This window comes from Myotis daubentonii, chromosome 13 (genome assembly GCF_963259705.1).
Source record: "Myotis daubentonii chromosome 13, mMyoDau2.1, whole genome shotgun sequence".
NCBI classification, from domain to species: Eukaryota; Metazoa; Chordata; class Mammalia; order Chiroptera; family Vespertilionidae; genus Myotis; species Myotis daubentonii.
The window spans coordinates 42,144,070-42,169,268 of record NC_081852.1 but is presented as its reverse complement, the minus strand read 5'-3'; the positions used below and the strand labels follow the sequence as shown (position 1 = coordinate 42,169,268).

The window sequence follows — 25,199 nt, the reverse complement described above, 5'->3', positions numbered from 1 at the left end:
GACCTGGGGTCCTCAAACTACGGCCCTTGGGCCACAGGCGGCCCGCCGGGTGTTTTTGCCACCGCTGCCTGTCCTGCTTAGCAGCCGACTCGTCCCGGGCCCGCAGTGCACATGTGTGGAATGTCTGAGGGACAGTGAACTGGCCCCCTGTTTAAAAAGTTTGAGGACCTCTGGTCTGGACTTTGGAAAAGAGACATGGAAAATACTACATTTGCTTACTTTTTATTATAAATATATCCAGAAATTGGAATTGGATTGGAATCACAATCAAAAATTTAAGCTCCTTATTCAGAGAAATATAGGAACAAGGGCTAGACAGTGGTTTTCAGATTGGTGCACCCTTTTAAGCATTTTTATGAAAGAGAACTTTTATAGCAAAGTATGCAAATCTTAGCCGAGCATCCCAATGAATGTTTGTATGTGCGCATGTATGTAAATCAGCACCAAGGTGCCCCCTCAGTCAGTTTCCCCCATGGGGGACCACCGTCTTGACTTCTGTCACCATGGATGAGTTTTGCCTGTTTTCTGAGCTGCAGTAAATGGAGGACATAGTATGCCTCTTCTCAGTCTAACTGTTCACACTACACTGTCTCTCTAAGATGCATTCAAACTGTATCAGTAGTTTGTCCCTTTTCATTACTGTAGAGTATTTAATGTACTGTATTTTCCCACACTCTACTGTTCACGGACATTTGGGTTGTTTCCAGGTTGAGACTATTGGGAATAAAGCTGCCAGGAACAATCTTGTACATTTCATTTTGTGGACATGAGCTCTCATTTCTCTGGAGTGTTTACCCAGGAGTTGACGGAGGAATGCCCGTCTTGATCAATGAATATTCACCTTTGGTTACATCCCTGGGTTTAGTCAGGAAAAAAAATGCCATCATTGAATAATAATGTCTGCCATAGGCTTATGAGAGGCACATGTACTTTTCACTTATCATCTCTATACTGGAGAGAAAAATGGAGGAAAGTAAATGGGGAAAGAAACAGAGGACATGCTTCTAAAGTGTGAGCCAACTACTCTCATCACATGCTGCTCCTTTAAGATGTGGACCTCCAAGTGTGGTCTACCATTTGATGATGCTTAATTCAGTGTTCTCCCTCCTAGGAGTACACCCACGCCTTTCTTCCCTCTGAAGGGGAAGAAAGCTTGCATCTCCTAAACTCTAATGGTTTCCATGAAACTTACAACCAGGGGAATAATGGGGTAACTCATCCGGGGCTAACCCCTAACTGTCTACAACAGCGGTTCTCAACCTGTGGGTCGTGACCCCTTTGGAGGTCAAACGACCCTTTCACAGGGGTCGCCTAAGACCATTGGAAAACATATATATAATTACATATTGTTTTTGTGATTAATCACTATGCTTTAATTATGTTCTATATGTAACAATGAAATTGGGGGTCACCACAACCTGAGGAACTATATTAAAGGGTCGAGGCATTAGGAAGGTTGAGAACCACTGATCTACAAGGCCCCCTTTTCTCTGACTCTCCAGTGAGCTGACAGCAGCCCCGCCTTGGCTCACTTCTTTCCCATAACCTTTCTAGAGAGCCAAAGCAGCCCCGCCTAGGCTCTCCTGCTGCTACTTCTCTCCTAAGCCTTTCCTGGTCTCACTGTCCCCAACTTTAATAAACGTCCTCTAAAATTCACCTGGACTCGTGTAGTGAAATCTTTCCTGCACAAAGTTGAGAACCACACACTACCGGCCGGCCCCAGGCAAACCCTCTCTGGTCCCTTTTTTTCTGGTAACATTAATTCTGTGGAGTCCTAAGTAAAAGTCATTCTGAGAATGGGATTATGACAGTTGCAAACTACCTTGTAGTATCTCAATTTTCCTTTCTCTTTCAAATTCCATGTGCTTGATGTCATTCTTTCAAGGTTATAAATATATAAATAAAGGGCTTTCATAGGAAGTTCTTTAAATATTAAGGTTGGCCATTTTTGTTCTATATAAGTGCATATTTCCTTGTGCTTGCCAGTTAGCCCAAAATCTCTGAGGTATCCAGGTGACAAAAAAAAGCTTAATTCAGTAGTACACACACACACACACACACACACACACACACACACACCACATGCTATGAACCTAAGAACTTCCAGGGAGGAAAAAAAAAAGACAATAAAGAGGACTTGAGAGACCTCCATAGACCACTGGGAATAGCTAACAGCAGAGTCTATTGAGGTGTCAAGTTTTATTCTATTTAACCCCAGACCCAGGGGTATCATCTCTAGGAGTGTGAGGATCCTGACCACCATGACCTCCATAGTGCCCTCTGCCTTGTTCCACATAGTGGAGGGTTCCCTGTGGTGATTAGCATTGTGCCCTTATAAAGAGAGGGCCTGTGTCGTACTTGCTCGGGGCATGGCAAGGAAAGCAAGCTGGATAGGCTCCTCTGCAGCTAGGCTTGCAGCGCGAGGAAACCAAGAACCGGCCTTTGTGGGCTGAGAGGGCTCTGACTGAGCTGTCTGGGGCCTTCGGATCCGTGAGAAACCTCCTGGGGAGGAGAAAGAGGACGAGGGGTTACCCAGGACAAAATTATGTTGTTTCACGGCAGGGTCCCTGAGTTCTTCCTGCCAGAAAATGTTCCAACCACAACAGCATATGATAAAAGTTAGCGAGGCAGCAGCAGCAAGCAGCCTTTATCTGGAATCAGGACGTTCTGTCTGACTTTGTTGGCATGAAAGTCACTCTTCCAGTAGAACAAAGGAACCAGCCTGCTTCTATCGGGTGGTTTCTCCAAGGCCTTACACAGTGCGTGTGGTTGGGAAATGAAAGCTTTTACTCCAATCCGTTGGGCAAGTGTTTGAGAAGAGGGTAGAGCAAACTTTTCAACGCAGGAATTAAGGACATTTTACCTTGTGTCTACAACAGACTGTAATGCTAACCTGTTGAACTGTGCCAAATATTTTTGTTTTCCAAAATAGTTTGCAGAATGAAAAACTGACATTATTTGCTGCGTGTGGGGTCGATAAAGCTTGATTGACAGTTCTCAGTTTAAACATTTCAGAAGTTTGCCTCATTGTTACAAAACTATCAGCATAGCCACTCATTTTTCACACTTGGTCCATTTAAAAGCTATATCTAATCTTATTTTATAGATGAGAAACTGTGTCCAGAGCTATTCAAGGACTTGCCTAACAGCTACTGATCATTAATGCCTTAACAGACCCAGGTAGCCATCATAGTTTGTCCTTCCACCACTGCAGCATTTTCCAATGCCAGACCTCTCAGATTAGATTCTACCCTCCTAGTCCATGTCTCAGAATACCTGTAGTTTTCCTCTAAAGACAGAACTTACCACAATGTGTATTCACATATTTATGTGGCTATTTGATTCATGTTGTCTTCCCTACCAGACTGAAAGCTACATTAAGGCAGGTCTGTTTTACTTACCATGGTATATACAGCATCTACCATAGTATATTCTATATGTTGGGCACAAAGAAGGAATTCAACAGACAACTGTTGAATCAAATGAATGATTGAGAGGGGTTATAACTATATGGCTCCTAAACTTCTTCAGTCCTAAAAGAAGTTAATTCACAGTCTAACAAAAAATAGTGCCATTAAGGTTGAGTTCCACTACCACCACCACTCCCCAAAAAACCCACAAGCCAGCCCCTGCCAGGTGGTTCAGTTGGTTGAAGCAATGTCCCATTCACCAAAAAGGTTTTGGGCTCAATTCTCCATCAGGGTACATACTTAGGTTGAGGGTTCAATTCCCAATTGGGGTGCATAGGAGAAGCAACCAATCCATGTTTCTCTTTCACCTAGATATTCTCTCTCTCTCTCTCTCTCTCTCTCTCTCTCTCTCTCTCTCTCTCTCTCTCTCTCTCTCATCATTTAAAGATATCCTCGGGGGAGGACTAAAAAGAGAAAAGAAAAACATAAGCCAGGTAACACAGACAAGAATGTGATAACTTGTTTTGGTCCCTTCAGACATAATTGGTTCTTCGGAAAAGTTCCTGTAGCTATAACAGTTATTTCGGAAACCTCATCAGTCTGTCTCAGTGAGTCTTTTTGAATAAACAAAGCTTATCCTTTTGAATGTGACTCTAGTACTCTATAAACAAATCAGGTCTCCATTAGCTACAGCAATGTTGGCAGGGCCTATAAACAATTGCAAACCATTTTCTTCCTTTCTTTTTTCTTTAACTGGAGCTACTAGATCTTCTATACAAACCACAATTTTATTGTCTTTATTTTTCTTTATTTTTTTTTTATCTTCACTTGAGAACATGTTTTTATAGATGAGAGAGAGGGAGAGAGAGAAACACTGATATGAGAAACATGGATCGGTTGCCTCCTGTACGAACCACAACCTAGGTAGATGCTCTGACTGGGAATCCAACCCACAACCTTTTGGAGTACAGAATGATGCTCCAACCAACTGAGCCACCCAGCCAGGGCTTTTTAATTTTTTTTTATTGTAGTAAAATACACAGACCATAAAATTTACCATTTTAAGTGTACAAATGTGCACTTCTGTGGTATTGAGTACATTCATATTGTTGGGAAACCATCACCACCACCCATCTCTAGGTGTTGTTTTTCAAATGAGGCATTAACATCCAGGGGAGTAAAAGTAATATAGATATTCTCCAAGAGTATTTGAGATTGAAAATTAGAGCAAATCCTTCTAAAGTTTCAAAAAAAAGATAAAATCACAAATGCTCATTAAGAATAGTACTTTAGCCTTGACCGGTTTGGCTCAGTGGATAGAGCGTCAGCCTGCGGACTCAAGGGTCCCGGGTTCGATTCTGGTCAGGGGCATCATGTGCCTTGGTTGCCGGCGCATGCCCAGTGGTGGGTGTGCAGGAGGCAGCTGATCGATGTCTCTCTCTCTCATCGATGTTTCTGACTCTCTATCCCTCTCCCTTCCTCTCTGTAAGAAATCAATCAAATATTTAAAAAAAAAAAAAAAAAAGAATAGTACTTTAGCCCTTTCTGATTTGTTTCAGTGGATAGAACATTGGCCCTCAGATTGAAGGCTCATGGGTTCAAATCTGGTCAAGGACACTCGGTTGCAATGTCTCTCTCACATTGATGTATGTTTCTCTCCCCCTCCCTCTCCCTCTCCCTCTCCCCTTCCCTCCCTCCTTCTACTCTCTCTAAAAAAAAATACTAAAGAAATCAATGGAAAAATATCCTTGGTTGAGCATTAACAACAACAACAACAAAAAGAATCGTACTTTATTTCCTTGTTAAAAAAAAAAAAAAAAGGCAGATGCGTAGGGTCAGGCCACTACACGTTAGCAGCAGTTGACCATTCTGGGGATGCTGGCTCAGTGACCATAACACACTCAGAGTTAAGGGCCTTGCCTAGCACTCATCTCCCTCCAAGCAGTGTTATAGTTGCTCTCCACTAAAGGCTTCTGAAGTACTGGGCACTCTGATAAGTGAGTCACTGGTACCATTTCTCACAGCCATTCTCAAAGTGGGTGCTGTCTCTGTTTTACACACAGGAAACTGAGGTATAGAGAGAGGAATGTACTTGCCCAAAGCCTCATAGCTAGAAAGCAGCAGATTTGGGACTGAGATCAAAGCCATCTGGTCCCTGAGCCGGCATTCCATAGAAGTGAGCAGCTTGTAATGAAGGCATGTGGTTTGGTATTGGGTCAGCCTGGTGCCCTTGAGAGAACCCTGTGGGGCTCTGTGTGTGCCAGAATATGGACTGTTAGTGCTACAAGGAATGTCTGGCACTTGCTAACTGCCAGGGTTCAGTGCTGAGCAGGCACTTAAGGAAGTGGTGAGCCAAGCAGACCTCAAAGCTGCCTCCCGCCCCCCTCCCCAGGTTCCCCAGGACAAAAGCTCTCCCTCAGGGGACACTGTGGTGCAGCTAAGGATTCTTCTTTAAGGCCTGTGTTTTTGTAAAGTGGTCACTGCTTAGCTACAGGTTCCCAGATTTTAATGGCATGAGAAGGCCCAAGGTGCCTGTTAAAAGTGTCAATTCCCAGACCCTGCAACCTGGAGGTCGGAACTAAGGAGGCTCTGGGGTGAGAATGGGGAACCAGGATCTTTAGGGGATCCCGAGGCAGAGGCCTGCCTCCCACACTGACAAACCCTGTTACCAGATTGGCCCTTCACAGGTTCTTCACATCCAAGGAGGGAGCCGGTTTACCTGTTCACTCTATTCATAGAGCCAGCAAACTTTTATGAGGCAACCACCCAAGTCAGATGCTGTACTGGTTGCAATTGAACATTTATTTTGTGATTATTTGATTAATGATTATCTCTTCCATTAGATTGTAAGTTCCATGAGGTTAGGGCTTTGCCAGTCTTGCTCACTGCCAAATCCCAGGGCCTAAAATAGTCAATGACTATCTGTTGAATGAATAAATGCATGCATGGATGAATGAAATGAATAATAAAATACATGCAAAGACAAATGAAACACAGTCCTTGTCCTCAGTATACTTACCCTAAGTTGTTGGACATGTAAATACATCACTACATTAAAGAGTTCTTGTGTTTTGCCAGAAGTAGCCTGGGCATGAGGCCACACCTGCCCAGCAAAGCTGACCAAAACTAGGTTAGGCAAGAGGATATATATAATGAGGATAATCTTTAATATATTTAGCATTATTGTTTTTCTTTAATTTTTTAAAATACTTTTTATTTATTTTTATTGATTTCATATATATAAAATGAAGATGATCTTCCATTCTTCATAGTGCTTCTGAGAAGAAGAAATTGAACTGAGTTCGGAAATGATTCACAAACTGCAAAGCACTATATCACTGTGGTTTAGGAGGTATTTCTTTACTATTCAACCCTAAATGAGAGAATTCCTCAGAACTAGGTCCTTGCCCTCTTCTTTTTCTCCCTTTTTACCCACTTCTTATGATCTCATCCATTTCTAAGGCTTCAATACATCAATGATCTCAGAGACATAGCTTTTGTCTAGACCTGTGCTGCCCAATAAGGTAGCCACTTGCCACATGTGACTATTGAGCACCTGAAGTGTGACTATTCTGAAGTGAGATATGCTCTAAGTGAAAAATCACAGTGGAATTTCAGAGAGTATGGAAAAAAAGAGCGTATAATATATCATTAATTTTTTACTGTGATGAAATGTTGAAATAATACCAGGGTGGGCAAATGTAGGTTTATAGTTGTTTGTATGGAAAAAGACATGCAGGCTATGATTGTTACAATAGGTTTATTAACTCAAAAGAATTTCACAATGGCAGAGTGCACTTAGGTACCATCTCGTTAATGCTCAAATTGCCAGCCTTCATTATTTATACATTGTTCTAATCTACTTGCTATTATTCTCAAGCACACTTCTGCACAGTTCTTACCTACTTTGCCCACCCCTGTATTTTGGATATATTGAGTTACATAAAATACTTGAAAGGAATTAGCTCGACACGCAGGCAGGGCAGGGGTCCAGTGGAAAACAAAGGCAGGTGGAATACAGGCAGGGGCAGACACAACCGTTTGAGAAGCCTAATCACAGAAACCAATCAAGCAGAAATAAAATGTTTTTGGATTCAAAGCAGGAGGCATGTGAAACTAGGTAGGGTTTGCAAGAATAAGGTGAACTGGTGCTTAGAAACAGGGGAAGTTCAGGTCCGTGCTGGGCAAGAACAATGAGGGAGTCAGGCAGGTGATGACATCTTTATCCAACACATGACCCATTCTTGCTCTCCAACCAACTTCCAGATAAAGAGCAGGCTTGTGGCAAACATATACCCCCTGGACTACAAGGCTTCACAGGCAGCCCATACTGGGCCCCCTCCCCATTTGGGGAGTCTGAATTTCCTGTAATAAATTTTCCACACTTTTGCTTAAATCTTCTGGTCCTTGGAGCCCATTCTTTGGGGTCGTGAGACACAACCTTGGGGGAAAAACCTCAGCTCACCATTCCAGTTATCAAAGTAGTAACATTAATTTCATCTCCTCTACTTTTTAAAAATGTGGTTCCTAGAAAAATTAAAATATGGCTTATAATATTTCTATTGAGCAGGCAGGTCTCTTCTCTGGGATCCAGAGCTGAATATTCAACTGCTTCTTTGACATTTCTGCTTGCATATTCAATACCTCAAAAACAGTTCTTCAAAAATGTAACTCAAAACCTTCACCTTTTCCCAAACTACTATAATAGCCTTTTACCTCCTAATCTCCTGCATCTGCTTTTATCCCTCCTCCCCGTAATTCACTGCAGTCAGAGTGATCTTTTCAAAATACAAATCTGATCATGTCATTGACTTCCCATTGGTTTAGTATTAAAACTAAAAACCTTAACCTGACTTGCAAGGCCCTTCGATCACCACCTTCCTCACCATCTTTATCCAATACATGACCCATTCTTGCTCTGCAACCAACTTCCAGTATGTATCTAGCTATTTCCTGCTGTGGGATTCTTGCACTTGCTTTCCTTCTGCGTAGAATGCTCTTTACCCATTTCTTTCCCAGCTAACTTCTAATCATACTTCAGATATTATTGTTAATGTCATTTTTTTTTCAAGGAAGACTTCCCTGGTCCCCAAAACTTGCATTTGGTGGCACTCATCACAATAGTAACTAATAATTTGTGTCATCTATTAAATGTGTTTCCTTCCCCAGATGATAAACTCAGTCATAGCTATATTGACTTCCCAATTGTGTAGCCCAGTGCCTGACATAGATATTTAAATCTATACTAATAAAAGAGTAATATGCTAATTAGGCCAGGAGACCTTCTGGACAAAGCCATGGTGGCAGGGCCGAGGCAGAGGCAGTTAGGGGCAATCAGGCCGGCAGGGGAGAGCAGTTAGGGGGATCAGGCCAGCAGGGGAGGGCAGTTGGGGGTTATCAGGCAGGCAGGCAGAGGCAGGTAGGGGTGATCAGGCAGGCAGGCAGAGAAGTTAGGGGTGATCAGGTAGGCAGGCAGAGGGGTTAGGGACAATCAGGCAGGCAGGCAGGCAGAGGCATTTAGGAGCAATCAGGCAGGCAGGCAAGTGAGCAGTTAGGACCCAGATTTCGAGAGGGATGTCTTACTGCCGGTTTAGGCCCTAAACCGGCAGTAGGATATCCCCCAAGGGGTCCCCGATTGGAAAGTGTGTAGGCTGGCCTGAGGGAACTCTTTCCCCACCCCCCCACCCCATGCAAGAATTCCACGCACCGGGCCACTAGTACTTAAATAATGATTATTGGTATATAAATTTATGAATAAAGAGATGCTAAATGAGGTATGGTCATAAAGAGATGATGTGTTTTAAAACAAATGTACCAGATATGAATATCTAAATGTGTTATTTTTAATTCATCATTTTTGGAAGGAAATACATTTATTCAAAAAAAAAACCTACTCAAAACAATTTAGTACCTCATGATATTTGGTTTTAAAATACAAACAACGCAGAAAAAGTCTCATTAACTAGTCCTGATTTTAAACATGTTTTATCATTCACCTTCTTCATCAAACTTAACTTTGAATGATTTCAGAGATACTATCAGAGAGTGTGTTCTAAAGCAGCAATGTTCAGTGGAACTTTCTGCAGTGATGGGAATGTTCTGTGTCTGAGTTGTACGTTCATTAGCCACCAGCCACATGAGGCTGTTGAGCACTAGAAATGTGGCTAATGCAAATGAAAAAATTTTTTTATTTGGTTTGATTTCCATTAACTTGGATTGAAAGAGCTGCATGTGGCTTATGACTATTAAATTCAACAGCATACATAGCTTAAAGCGATCACCAAAGACAAGTTCCTAAAATATTTTTGCCCTCAATATATGCCAGGAACCTTATTAGAATTACTGTACAACCTCAACAAATGGCTACTTTGCATATATAAAACGATCTTTAACCAGTGATATTGCTATACAGATTCACTTCAGATGCCAGTGTCAGTCTGTCGAATACTTATACCTTTTATTTAAAGAATGCCAAAGATCTTACTCCATTTTGCCAGGCCAACACAACAACATGAATCACAACAGACTTTAAGATGACCACTGAGAAGGAGAGAAGGTCATCCAAGACAAGTATTCATTAGGAACACAGAGCTCAAGTCTGTCATGGACTTTGCCTCCTTGGCGGTCCCCCACTCCAATGATGCAATAAAGAATATGTAAAAAGGTCAAACCAAAAAGGCAATCATGTACTTTTGGAACTGGTAAACAAATAACAGAACTGAGATGTCATGAGGCTTCAACTGTGAGTGAAGTTTTGCCAAAAGAACCGACACCACACAACATTAAAAGGCAAGAGATCATTGCCAATGAGATAGTATCAGCTTTCCGTGCTGACAAAGGAGCTGCTGTACACAGTCCCACTTGAGTTGAATTTGTATGGCAAACAGATGCCAATGTAACATGTAGGCCTCTGCTGTACAGCAAGTGATTTGGGTGGGTGGCAAAAGTTTCAGCAGCCTGGCATATGCATCCACATGCCAGGCTCACAATGTAATATCTTCAGATACAAGAAAACATACTTCTGTACATGTAGTCCAGGGCCTCTATGATCAAGTTAACTTCTGAATATGTTACCACCCACATGCACATATGTGCTTATCGGGATAGTCTGGGTATATCCTTGTAGATTATTTACTGTAATTTCAATTAAAGACTAAAATGGTGTATTTACAACATAAATTTAAATTTACCACATGCTTTCTAATTAATGGATTAAATAAAATATTAGCCATATTACAAGTTAATTGTGAGATAGTCATGTCTTTGAAATTTTACTTTGATGAGTTTGAAAGGAAGGAGAAATAAATTACAGCAGAGTTAATGACCCTAATTATTTTTAATGATATTAACTAACTCTTCAGATGTAGATACATTTTCACAAGAACTCTATCTATCCAAGAATTCATTTATAATTACTCTAACTGATACTTGTTTCTCTGGGGTTTTTTAAACTGATTTTGCTGTGTTCTTTGATATTTTGAAGATGAAGACCAAGTGTTCCCGACAATCTTTGACTTCCAAAGTGCTTTATACAGAGCTTTCCAATTATTTTGGTGACAATGATAATAATGGAGTAAGAAGAACAAAGAGTACAGTGTTGTGACATATCCACAATGAAACAATGAGTAAGAAGTAGACATAGCACTAGATAGTAGAATACCAGCACAGTATAACACAGATATGAATATGGTGATGAAGTCTTTGTTTCTATTATTTATTTAATTTGCTGAACAATCATAAAGACAGTTATCTTCCCATGGTTAATTGCTTTGAGTCATTCCTTCTTCCAGAATAAGCATCATTTCCATTTTACTTCCCTAATCCAAAAGTTTGTAACTTACTCCTGGGCTGCCAGAACTTCAACTCCTGTATGTTCTCATTTGCTATGATCTCCTTTTTCACTCTTTCCAGGTCCCCTCATAAACACACACACACACACACACACACACACACAGAGAGATTTGAGTTACCTTAACATTGTGTGGCGATGGTTGGTTCTGGGTAAGCCCCACAGTGATCAAAGCAATCACAGCCATGAGACAGGAGAAGCCAAGGATGATAACTATATTTCTGGAACAAAATCTCTTCAGACTAGACTCTAAAACCAAAAGCAGAACAGAAAATATCAAAAAGAAATCAACAAACATCAATTTTCTGTATGGTCTAGTGCTAGCTATCCTGTGACATCAAAGATAGATAAAAGGATCTTTATAGATGAGGCACTTGCAAAGTATTTGGGTAATAATTCAAGAACAAAGGCTTTGTTTGTAATGTGATGAGAGCCAAGACTAAGTCAGTGGCTGTCATAAGGAAAATGGGCAGTTAGGTCTCTAATCAGTTAGGGAGTGAGGAGAGGGAAGGATCCCAAGTTGGCAGTTTGTTTAGTAGGTTAATGTAAGTCTATCAAGGGACAAGTAACAAATAACAAAAAGTAAGGATAGCCCTCCTCATTTTTAAAATCTATCACCAAATGTTTAAGATGTAAAAAAGTATTCAGAATGCATCATCAAAGTCTCACAACTCCATGACATTTCCTGGCTTAATACACCCTTTGCATTTCAACCACATTTACATATTAGCTGGTAACAGTGTAGAGGCCGTGGGACTTTGATTACTCGACAAGGCAGATGTGGTGGGTTTCAGGTTCAAACAAAATTTTGCTCAGCAGATCTAATGTGACTCACTAGATTGAAATAGTTTCCAATTTCTAACAGGTCACACTCGGACTAAGATTGGCTTGTACAGAGAACGAAACAGCAAACATGGACAAGCACTGGCAAATAAACAGTGTGGTGCTATGGTCCTTCCTGTGTTTACACAGCCCAGGGATGGGACAGACACTGAAGCTCAGAGAACTGGTCCTAATCTTGCCTTGCCATTCCCTCAAGTCTCCACACCATCTCTGCCATCTCCCTTCCTCTCCATCAGAGAGCTCTTCTTGGTGGCATATTTAAATTGTTCTCACACTCAGGCTTTAAGGTCCTGTCTCAGGTGCTTCATTCTAGCTGCCTTAGGCCCACCCTCTTCTAGGTGCTATCTACCTCCCTATTCCAGTCACCCCACGTCTTCTATAATAGCCCTTTCTGGTATCTCCCACCCTTTCTAATTACCTTGCATTTCAAAATCCATCCTTCCTGTAAATGGCATTGCCAGAGCACTTCCTGCTCAAGAATCTAGGGTAGCTTCCTACTGCCAGGTGAAAGCCACACTGGTCTACCTAGACCTCTCAGCCCTTCTGAAATTTAAGCTCTTCCCATCTCAGCATTCCAATAAACAGGTTTTTGTGCCCAAGATCATAATGCTTAACATTATGACCACTAGAATGTATGTCCTCTGAGTGCAGGGACTTTTTTTTCTGGCTTATTTATTGCTGTATTCCCAGTTGAATGAATAAATGAATTTTGGATTCTGACTTTTCCTGAGAAATTTCTTGAGATTTCCTTCCCTTGGTATTCAATTCCCCTCTTTCTCTACCAATTCTTTTTCTTTGTCTCCTTCAAATTCAAGCTCAACAGGAGGCTGTGTTCCCCTCCATATGCTTCAGAGCTCAGTTGTTCTGATAGGCCTCTCTTCATGTGCTTCCTCTAATGGGCTAACCCATTTCAGTTTGGGAGTACTATAGTTGTTGGGGAGGGGCTGTGCTTCATTCATTCTTTAAACTAGTCATTCAACGATTACTATTGAATGTATAATACTATGCACTAGACCTGCCCTTGGCTATGAGCTACAGCAATGAACAAAACAGATAAATGACCCCATCCTTATGGTAGTATTTTCTAGTTTGGAAGAAAAGACAATGAACAAGATAAAGAAGAATCTATAATAATAATAATAAAAGGGTAATGTGCTAATTAGACCAGATGTCATCTGGATGTCCTTCCTGACAAAGCTGGGGCCCAGCACCCGGGACTGCGGCTGGCCCAGGGGAAGCTGGCCCAGGTCCCAGGTGCCTGCGGGGCACCTGGAGGTAGGAAGCCCGGGTCCCAGGTGCCGGAGGAAAGCCAGTGCCAGCAGCCCAGGGGAAGGAAGGCCTATTCTTGCACGAATGTTCGTGCATCGGGCCTCTAGTGTTACATAATTATAACTGCTAAGGAAGGAAAGAAAAGGAAGAGTAAAGAGGAAGGTTAAGGTGATTAGAAAAGGCCCCTCTGAAATGGTGATATTGAGTATTCTATATAATAAAAGTGTAATATGCAAATTGACTGAACAGCAGAATGACCAGTTGCTATGACGCACACTGACCACCAAGGGGAAGATGCTCAACGCAGGAGCTGCCTCCTGGTGGCCAGTGTGCTCCCATAGGGGGAGCGCCTCTCAGCCATAAGCTGGGCTGACTCCTGGTGAGTGCAGTGGCCCACTTCCGCGACAGTGCTAAGGATGTCCCCCCAAGGGCTCCCAGACTGTGAAAGGGCCTCTCCCAAGTGCACAAATGTTGTGCACTGGGCCTCTAGTTGAGTATAAGGAGAATGTATGCATACCTCTAGGCAACTAAAGGTATTTAAGGCAACCAAAAATGCATGTGCAAAAGCCCTGAAATGGGACAGTGCCTGACCAGGCCAATATGGCTGAGAGAGTAATGAAGGGGAGAATAAGATATGGTGGAGGGGGAGGGGGCGGGGTAAAAGGTTGCCTTGCTTTGTAGGGCCTTGTAGGTTCTGGTGAGAGCTTTCCCTTACCTAATTAATGTGATCTTATTTCTAGTCATTTGTATAATCTACACTCAGCATACCATGGGGGCCTTTGAAGTCCTTGGAGAGGGAGGGTGTGGCCTTTAAGACAGCACATCTCTTGTGAGGAAGTACTGAGGCTACCCCAATGAGGTAAGGTCATGGGACAACTGCACAGCCAAAAGAGGCCCTGGCTCTGTTGGAGTGAAGCTTGTGCCAAGACCAGGGCTGGCAAGACTTATCAAAGAGGAGTAAACACCATCACATGAGAGGTCTTCTGTATTCCTTCTGGTCTTTGTAGCTCAGGACTAAAGAATATTGGCTGAGAGAGCATCATCATGAGGGATTGCCGAGCCAGTAGTCCCCTGCATCCATTAGCAGAAAGCCAAACTCCACAGACTTTTGAGAGGTGGCTCAAGTGAAAGCAAAGTCCAGACCAGCTTCATTCAGTCTCTCTAAACCTCTATTTTTTCCTGTGAAAAAATGTGCTAGCAGCCCAGGGGAAGGAAGGCCTACTCTTGCACGACTCAGAAGAGTACCTACAGTAGTACCTGTTGCTAGGTAAGATTCAATGAGCTAACAATACTTAACAGCCTACACTTAGAGCTTTCACTATATTCCAGATTCTGCTCTTAGCACTTGCAATATAGCAACTGATTTAACGCTCACTACAATCCTATGAGGCGAATGTGTTATATCATCCATATCAGTTTCCTAGGACTGTCACAACAAATTACCACAAACTTGGTGACTTAAAACAACAGAAATTTATTCTCTCACTATGTGGAGGCCACAAGTCCAGAATCAGGGTGTCAACAGAGCCAAAGGTTCTGGAGAAGATTTCTTTCTTGCCTGTTCCAGCTTCTGCTGGCTCCTGGGGTTCCTTGACTTGTGGCTACAACACTTCAAACTCTGCCTCCATTTGTATATGGCCTTTTCCCTCCCCTTTCACTTAGCAGGATATCAGTCATTCAGTGGATTTAGGGCCCACCTTAAATCCAGAATTATTTCATCTTAAGATCCTTAATTACATTTGCAATCACATTACTTCTAAATAAAGTCATACTTACAGTTACTGTTGTCATCATCATTATTGTTACTTTACAAACGAGGAAATTGAGTTACAGAAAAGTTAAGTAACTTGTCCAACATTACAATGATGTAAATGTTGGGATCAAGAATTAAACATCCTGGCCCAGAGGCTAGGCTTTTCACCACTGCCCTACCCTATTCCATATGACTGGAGCTTGGTGCAATGCCTGGTATATAGTACCAGTGCTGTATGTGGGAGGCAAAGGCAATCTTATCATCCAGAAATGAAAAGAGACTGACTTTGATGACTGGAATGGAGGGGCTATATGGACTGTTGTCTCTGATGACACCAGACAATGTTGCACCTTTTAAAATACACCATCTCTAAACCTCCAAATTAAATAAATAAATAAATAAATAAAATAGTCTTTGGTCCCTAATAGTAAGAAGCTTACAGCTAAATGCCAGATGCTGAGATTGTGATTCTCAGGGGGAGGTTGACTTGCTCAAAGTCATAACTCTTGCAAAGGGGAGTATAAGGATTTGATCTTAGTCTCTTCACTCCACTCCACTGCTTCAAAGCCCTGCATTGGAGACATGTAGAAATAACTCCGGTTCATTCCTTCTCAGTTGACCCAATGCAAAAGAACTCACCCAAATGGCAATGGAAAGATCTTAGTCTACTTCACACACACTCTCCCCACCCCATTTTTTCCCAATTAACAAATTGAGAGTCAAGTTTGAAGATAAAACAGTTAAATTTGATTGGATCTGTTTCCTGCCTTTTTTTAAATCAAGAAAGTCAGTACACTGTCAATAAATACACAGTTGCTAAAAATGAACTTCATTTGATGATGACCAGTTGGTTAAAGGGCAAAAGGCAAAGAAGACTGAGGGAAAACAAGATGGACAGGCAGGAAAGACAGAGAATAAGAGCAGAAGAAAGATGTGTATTGAGGAGAATGAAAAGAGAGGTAGAGAGACAGGTAATTGAGTAAATAACTCATGTCCTGTTCCATTGATTTTTTTGAACCACAGACTTCAGAGGAAGTTATTTGTTTCTTTATGATCTCTTAGTTCTATTCTTTATAATGTTAATTAGCTAGCTATTCTCAGGTCACAGCTATCTTTCCCAAGAAAGGGGGTGCATTTATCTTAAACAAGCCTGACTGATCCTGGGTGGGTGCCTTAGAGGTTCAGCTTTGGTTGGGAAGAGCCCATGTAGTGACACACAGGCAGTGGAAACCTGAGTTGGGAGGTGGAGGAAAAGCTCTTCCTGCCAATCAGATTCTGCCACCCCATGCTCCCCACGCCACAGTTCTTCTTGCTGTGGGTTGTGCTCTTCTCAGATTAGCAGTAAGTGACTTTGCACTTGGTGTGCCTGACTCCAAAAATGTTAATGACTGCAAAAATCAAATGCCAACATGGGCTTTGTAGGCGGGAAATAAGGAAGCAAAAGGGTCTGCTTCCCCCGCTAGCCTCCTCACTTCCTCCCACCATACTGTCTATCTCCTCACCCACACCCACACCCCTCTGGCCTCTCCTAAATTCTTTTGCCCATAGATTGCATGGAGCACAATAGGTCTTTGTGGACATTGTGGAATCCCATATTCAAATATAGGAGGAGGGCTGTTTCCCTCTAAGTGATATCACTGAGACTGCAGACAGGAATTCCCTGTGTCCCAGCCAACAAGCACAACAATCTCATGTATTGATGGTCTCTGCAGTAAGCACATTGCTTCCACTAAATGATCCTCTTCCACATCTGAAACTGAAGAATTATGCCCTGGGGACTCTACACTTTCTCAAAGCAGCTGCGTTTCTCAGCAAGCCTTGGTTGTAACCAATGAGAAAGACTGAGAAAATCTGTACTGGCTGAAGTATGGTACCTATTTGCTTTGTTTAACAATGGACAGGTTACTTTGATTTTCTAAATTGTATAAGTCATCCCGTTCGATTGAATGCCTTATCGATTGAATGACTATTCCATTGATTGTTATCATACTGGTCTTAGAGAGCACATTCTTCTGTACCTGGGAAACAGGACAGCACAATTACCCTAAATTGTTTTAGTGGCCACAGGTGGTGCGTTCCAGCAGACTTAGTGGTCCCGAGACCAGGACAGCACAATCACTGTAAATTGTCCTGACAACTCAGTGGTTGGGAGACCCAAGGGCTCTAGATAATGTGTTTCTATCAACTCAGTGATCCGGAGACCCAAAACTGTAATTTAGATAACATGCCTAAGTTTAACCCAGGTTACCCAAGAGTTCTAGATAATGTATATCTGTCAATTCAGTGACCCCAAGACCCGAAACTGTAATTAACATGCTTAATTCTGCATCTGTAATCTGCTTTTTTGCGAGCCAGGTGCCTCATTCCAAACCCTGGGATGTAATCAATAACTTTGTGATTTTTGCCTATATAAGTCTGGTTTTGCCACCATCTTATGGCTATGATATTTGGGAATGCCTCCTCATAGTCCCAGATTGCAATAAATGTGACTCTTTAATTCGACTTCTTGAGGCGTCCTTCTGTGATTCGCGGGGTACGTTACAACATGGCCACACAATACTAGCGTGGGGCTCATGCTGGGGGTGGAGTGAACTAACGCACCCAGGTGGCCTAGACTTACAGCCCCCTGTGTTCTATACCTTACATTCATAAATTCTCTCATTTCTACCTGCTCTTTTTTGTACCCATGAGGTACAAAAGTCAGAAGCAACATAAAAATATTTCTGCAACGAAATATGCCATAAACAAAGTAAAATATGACATAATGGGAAAAGGTTTATAACAACCATGAAATAGTTGGTTTTCTTAATGTATATAGTCATTTAAAATCATTAAGAAAATGATCAACCCATATAATAGAAAAATGAGCAAAGACAATTCAAAAAAATAAATATATATTCTCAATATAGTAAATATATTCTAATTACCCTTAATTAAAGAAATGTAAATGAAAAAATAATGAGATACCTTTATCACTTGAGAATAGCAAATTTTAAAAGTTTGATTAAACTCAACCCAAATGCCCATCAACTAGTGAATGTACAGAAATTGAAATATAGCCATACAATGGAATTGTACTCAACAATGAAAAGGAAATAAACTGATAAATGCAACAACATGGATTAATCTCAAAAGCACTATGCTAAGTTAAAGAAATCAGACTCAAAATACTATGTACTGTATGATTTCATTTATATGATATTCTGGAAAAGGCAAAACTAAGGACAAAAAATTAAAACAGTGTACAAAGGTGCAGAGACAGAGAATCAACTACAAAGGTCCAAGGGAAGTTTTTGAGATGACAGAATACTCTTGATTGCAGTGGTGGTTAAATTTCTATATACATTTATTAAAATTCATATAACTATATACCTGAAAGGGTGAATTTTACTGAAAATTCAATAAAGAAATTGTATATATCAACAAGGATGTGGAGAAACAGGCACATCTGACATGTTGGTAGGACTATTTATAATAGCAAGACTAAAAATTACTAATGGTCCATTAATTGAGGTCTGGCTGTATAAATTCTAGCACAGCTATACATAATACTAGGCAGACAAGAAAAAGATTGAGGTCCATGAATGTTGATGCAAACTGTCTTCAAACATTTTATTTGTTAAGAACAATATACAGAAGAATGTGTGCAGTGTGTTCCCAATGGGTAAAGGCATAGACATGTCTGGAAGGTTATAGATTCACTAGGAGGACTCACAGGACTCAGCACGTAGTCATACTTGCGGCTAAGATTCATTATAGTGAAAGAATATTAAGTGAGATCAGCAAAGAGGAAAGAAATGTACAGGACGGAGTCTGGGGGAAACCAGATAGATGCAAGTTTCCAATGGTCTCCCCCCAGGAGAGAATCTAGGACACACTTAATCCCCCCAGCAATGAATGTGATAACACATGTGAAATGTGGTCTCTCAGGGAAGCACACAGAGACCCAGTTGCCAGGGCTTCCTTTGGGGGCCAGTCACATAGGCCCCTTCCATCCAGCATACATCAATATTCCAAACTCCCAAGAGGAAAGCAGGTGCCCAGCACAAGTAGTCCAGGCACAGCAAGCCAACCTCTTCAGCTCTCCAGAATGGTCAGAACCCTTCTGATATCCTAGCCCCCAACACTAGCCATGGGCCAACCCTGCAAGCAGGTCCCCCAAGGATAGCAGTCCCAAGCCTGCATGTTCATTCTCTTCTGCACAGAACAATTCTTAAAATATTCTACCACATATTCTACCACAAGCCCTTTCTTACTTCCTCACTCCTCCATTCCCCTCCCTTCTCTCTTCTTCCTCTGGCCCTCCCCTATGTTCTTTCCTTCCTTAATTTTCTAAGCAATTTGAAATTCTTAAAGAAATTCCTGATAATCCAAAGACTTTGAGTTGAAAAGGTTTCAAGTTAGGAGTAAATGCCAAAGATGGTAGGAGCCTGGAAGATGGGCACTGGGTGAATGGGAAGTTTGTGCACTGGTGGTTTGAAGTTGACTTTGTGCCGATTTTCTGCCCACTTTATTACCTTACTAGCCACTCAGCAACATGTTTAGTCTAAGCAGCCATCTCTGCGTCCCCATTCATTCATTCTTTCCAGATCAATGTCATCTCTTTTGTATACTTTGAGGTAGAATGGTCAGGTCTCACTTGGTCAGGCTTTGAGTAGATTTACAGCTTTATCTTGAGGGAGTTTTGGCACCTCCTCTTAGGCACCTCTGCTGTTACATATCAATGCAAGAGGGAACACTCTCTGCATAAGATATGATCAAGTTTCTAAAAGTCCATGGTGATTTTGTCACAGATCATTTGGTATCTAGGCAGCTGCTCTCTTCAACCATCAACAGAGTATTAGCACTTTCACTAATGTGAAAACTCAATCTTAAATTGATTAATATCTAGTTCCTATGGGTGTGACAGATAGAACTGATATTTGGAAAGGGCAATCCAAGAATCCCCTAGTTTTTTTTAAAGCATATTTTCTGTACTCATTTAGTAAGGTGGAAGGCAGGAGGGGTTAGAGAAAGATCCCTGGACCTTGGAGAAAGGAGTGTCCTCCTTGAGCAAAACTTGTAAGACCAACACATGACAGATGAAAGTAGCTCCTACCAAAACTGCCCACACTTTAAAAAGTATGTTCAATCTTTTGACCCGAGTATTTCCTTAAATCCAGAATACAACTAAGAAAGAAAGTGGTGTCCTTCTCAATTTTGTATCCTGAATGAGGAAACAGTGTGACATATGGTGAATGGGGTCGTCTGCATGGAGTGAAAAGGCAACTAAAAGAATTGGTCAATGTGGTGTGTTTCTTGCAAGGTCTGGTGCCCATGACTCAAGTATATCCTTTCCCAGAAAGTTCTTTCTCCACAGGGATGAAAGATGGCCCTCCTAAAATAGTCAGACTAACTTCCCCCACTATTACTTATTGTTCGCCAAGCTATTTTGCCATGATTTTTCTACAGGTAAAACAATGAGCTGATCATTGTTAAACAGCAAGTGGGGACTATGCCTTCTATACCCATCTTTGCATGTTTGGTTTCATAGGATTCTCATTCTTTTTATTCCACAAAGTGAAATAGATTCTTTCCCTATAAGACACAGGCTGCTTATAAAATACAGATGCAATGCAGAGACCACAGGAGCCACATGTACAGCACAGTCTGTGCACTTCTTGTTCACAGGCAGGTGGTCTGCTTTCTCATTGGCTCAGACTCACTAAGGTAGGAGAGGTACAGCGGGACACGAAAGCTGACTTGGAGGACCAAAGCAGACAAGAGAGATTCCATATTTTTCTTCTTTGGAATTACAATAATGTTCTTAATGGAAGGAAAAGTGTATTTATTCACCTCAGCAAAAGCCCAGGATACCCAACAAAAGGAAGCATATATTATGGTACTTGGAAATGATGGCTAAAATATTTAAAATTCTTCCTAGAAATTCGCGCAAACCCAAAGACTCTGAGGAGCACATGATTTGAAGAGGAAAATTTTACTCCATCTTCTGGGAAAGTGTCATTGCCTGCAATTGACCTATGAGGATGACACATTGATAGACCCCTCTTTAGGGACATAGCAAGATAACTTAAATTACAAAGATACTATTGGGCCTACCCACCACCTATTCTCTCAGGACTGAGCAGGGGAAAAGGCTACTTCCTCTCTTCTTTGAGCTTTAAATGTTGCTGGTATGTTTATGCCACTTTTCTTACTTCTGCTCTCTCCCTCAGCATCCCCAGTGAGCTGCACCAGTTCTTATGATTTGATTTCCTTTAACTTGTTTTTTTTTTTTGTCCCTTGCACTCTGTGCATCCCTAAACTCCACCTCCCCACAGCCCACTCACTCTTTGGTCCACTATACCTGGCTTCTGCCCCACCATTTCCCTAAGCCACTTACACAAATATCCAATGGACACTTTTCAGTATTTTCACTTCCTGTAGAATTTGACACTGTTAACTTCTTACTATAAAAACTCTCTCCTTCAACCAAAGGACTTGTATGCATGCATATAAGCATAACCAATGGACATAAGACACTGGGGGATAGGGGAGGCTAGGGGACTGTCTAGGGCGGGGGGGGGGGGAATGGACACATATGTAATACCCTTTGTATTACTTTAAGCAATAAAAAAAAAAAAACTCTCTCCTGCCCCTGTCAGTGTTGCTCAGTAGTTAGAGTGCCGGCCTGCACACTGAAGGGTCCCAGGTTCAATTCCGGTCAGGAGCACGTACCTGGGTTGCAGGTTCACTCCCCACCCCTAGTTGGGCGCATGCGGGAGCCAACCAGTGGATGTGTCCCCCTCACATTGATGTTTCTCTCTCTCCTTCACTCTCCCTCCCTCCCTTTCTTCCTTCCACTCTCTCTGAAAAGCAATGGAAAAAATATCCTCAGGTGAAGATTAACCAAAATAATAAAAAAATAAAAACTCTCCTTCCTTGGCTCCCATGACACTGGGCTCTTCTAGTAGTCCTCCTATTTCTCTGACCTCTGCTTTGCTGGCTCCTCTTTTCCCTCATACCCTGTAAATAGGGATGTACCACAGAGCTTTGGCTCATCTTGGAACTTTGGCTCATCTCACTTCATGTACATACACCCAACTGAATGGTAATGACTCCCTCATCCTTATAAGGATGATTCCCTAATCCACTATAGCAATGACCCCCTGATGTGTACCTCCAGTCCAAGACTTTCTCTTGACTAAGTCACCCATTGGAGATCTGTTTTGGTTTCTACAGCCAAACTCAGCATGTCTAAAACTTGATGTTCTTTCTCCAATTTTTCTGCATAATCTCAGTGAAGGTTACTACCATGCCCCCATTTCCCTAGACCAGGGGTGGGCAACCCCTGGCACGCATGCCAAACATGGCACGCCAGTAACTTTTGCTGGCACGCGAAACCCTCTCAGAAAAAGAAAAGATTATTCAGTTCATTAAATATTTGTCCATGAGCAGGAAAACAGTTAAGGATAGGATACTTAAGTTGGCGAGTAATACTGCTGAACAATTAACAAAAGATTTGTCTTCATGTCAATTTTTTTCCATTTGTATTGATGAAAGTACAGACATTACATCGTCATCTAGGCTGGCCATTTTTTCTCGACTTTGTAAAGGTGATGAAATATGTGAAGAGATGGTTGCCCTTCTAACTTTACCTGAGTGTATTACCAGGGCTGAAATATGTAAAGCAGTTATGAATGAATTCTCTTCTCGACAAATTGACATTTCAAAAGTAGTGTCCCATCACCACTGATGGTGCTCCTTGCATAACTGGGGAGAAGGCAGGTTTTGTAAATCTGTTTGCGAAAGAAGTTGGTCATACACTGCTAGGTTTTCATTGCATCATACATGAGGAGACTTTCAAAAGCTGGCCTGAAAGAACTGCAGGAAGTGATGCAAACAGTTACCAAAGTTGTTAATTACATTTCTGCTCGGGCTTTAAATAAAAGACAATTTCAGGTTTTACTGAATGAGGTAGAATCTGTGTATAAAGGACTGAAAATGTACAATGTTTGATGGCTTAGCCGAGGTTTGGTTCTGAAACGATTCGTTGAATGCTTAAACGAGATAATGCTCTTCTTGAGTAACCAACATGTTCTTACCAAGAATTGTCTGATGCCACGTGGGTTTCTAAACTGATGTTCTTTGCAGATTTTTGTGAACATTTGAATGACTTAAATGTTAAATTACAAGGAACTGGCAAGACACTTGATGTTATGTTTGGTTACATAAAGGCTTTTGAAAAGAAACTGGAAGTCTTTAAGAGGGATGTGGATGGTGAGAGATTTAGATATTTCCCAAACCTCAAGAGGCACATCAAAGACCTCCAAAAAGATGACAGAACAGACTGTCAAAGCCTTCAAAAACTGTTTTTAAACATCATCGAGTCAACTATTGAGCAGTTCTTCTCAAGATTTGCGAAATTCAGAGAACTGGAAGAGACAGCAAAATTCATGAGGTTTCCAGACAGCATGAAACTGGAGGAACTAAATTTAGAAATGTTTTTATGGATAGACATGGCTGACTTTGAAATGCAGTTGATTGAATTTCAGAGTAGCTCAATTTGGAAGCAGAAATTTATTGACCTTAGAGTTGACTTGGAAAACATTGAAAAAAAGCGATTAGAGACAGGAGTACCAGAGAGAAGTGTCAAAAACAAACTATTGAGGACTTGGAACGCCATTCCAGAAAATTTTTTCTGTTTAAAAAACTTTGCAACAGTGTTACCCTCCATGTTTTCATCCACATACAGCTTGTGAATCTTTGTTCTCAGTGATGAATTTTGTTAAGTCTCATAATAGGAGTAGCCTGATGGATGAAAGTAGTAGCTCGTGTATATCTCTGAAGGTCACGAAATATAAACCTGATGTAAAATCTCTGTCATCAGTGATGCAGCAGCAAAAGTCCCACTGATAATATCAAATGGAGTCATAAAGTTTCCTGTCGGACTATCAGTGTACATGTATACATTAAAAAATAAATGTATTTTTCATCATCATATACTGTGTTTTTGTCACTCGAATGAATGTTATTATTTCTTCAAGGTTCTTCACATATGTATACCTTAAGAGATATCAAGTAGGCATAACATGTTCTCAAAAAACTAGGGTTGGCACGCAGAAGAATTTTGAGTCAGAGATTTTGATGGTTTTGGCACGCACTCACAAAAAAGTTGCCCACCCCTGCCCTAGACTCCTTCTTCCTCCAAATAAACTATAAGTTTGTTGATTCTACCCACTAAGTATCTCTCAAATCCATTTGTTCACTCTTTATTTCTTGGCTGGACTCCTACAAAAACTTCTGTAGAGGCCTGCCCACAGCTAGGCTCTCCCCCTTCCAATCCATCCTCAATTCTGAAGTTAACATGACCAATATAACAAAAAAGACCTGATTATGCAACCTACCAGTGTCAACTTCTTCAGTGATTCCATGTGTCTCAAAATTAAAGTCAAACTCTGTAACAACAATTTTAAGGTTATGTCCCCACACAATTCAGGTAAGTTCAAGATATTAGTCTCTAAATTGGTCCTTCTTTTTCACATCATTATGCCTTGTGCAATGTTCCTGTTTCTTCTGCTTAAAACACTCGTCTTTCCTCTATTCTTTATCTAGCTAACTCCAACTTGAGGAAATTGAGGCTGAGAGTCATTAACTTATGTGTCACCACTTCCAGAAGTCTTCCTGAAAGTCTCTTGCCCCTCTTCTAATGATGAATTAAATAATCTCCTATGCATCTGTCTCAGCACCCCTCCCACAATACTACAATAGCCTTTCATCAGTGTCAGTCTCTTAGAGGAGAACACCTTGAGAACAGAGTGTACCTTTTAGATCTCCAGAAACCATCAAAGGGTCTGTCCTATGTTAGTATTCCCTATGTCAGTTGAATAAATGAATGGATAAGATTGATTTGAATTTTTAGTACACAATGGTTTTCATCAGGAAAAGGGGGGTGGGTTTATTTGATTGTTACAAATGTGTTTTAACTTCTCAACTCCATGGTTCTATTTTTAGTGAGCTGCCAGGCAACCTCAACTTCAGTTTGCATGTGTTGTAGGAAGCAAGAGGACAGATGTTTGGGCAGTAAATCCCAAAC

At 41.3% G+C, this 25,199-nt stretch overlaps 1 protein-coding gene across 1 annotated transcript in view; it reads right to left on the bottom strand.

Annotated features, from left to right (window-relative positions):
- ENTPD1 (ectonucleoside triphosphate diphosphohydrolase 1) overlaps nucleotides 1-25,199 on the bottom strand; it is a 94,774-nt gene that overhangs the window by 32,258 nt on the left and 37,317 nt on the right. Inside the window, exon 2 of the mRNA XM_059660936.1 lies at nucleotides 11,381-11,508. Coding sequence (XP_059516919.1) covers nucleotides 11,381-11,508 — 128 coding nt within the window. The remainder of the gene's footprint in view (nucleotides 1-11,380; nucleotides 11,509-25,199) is intronic.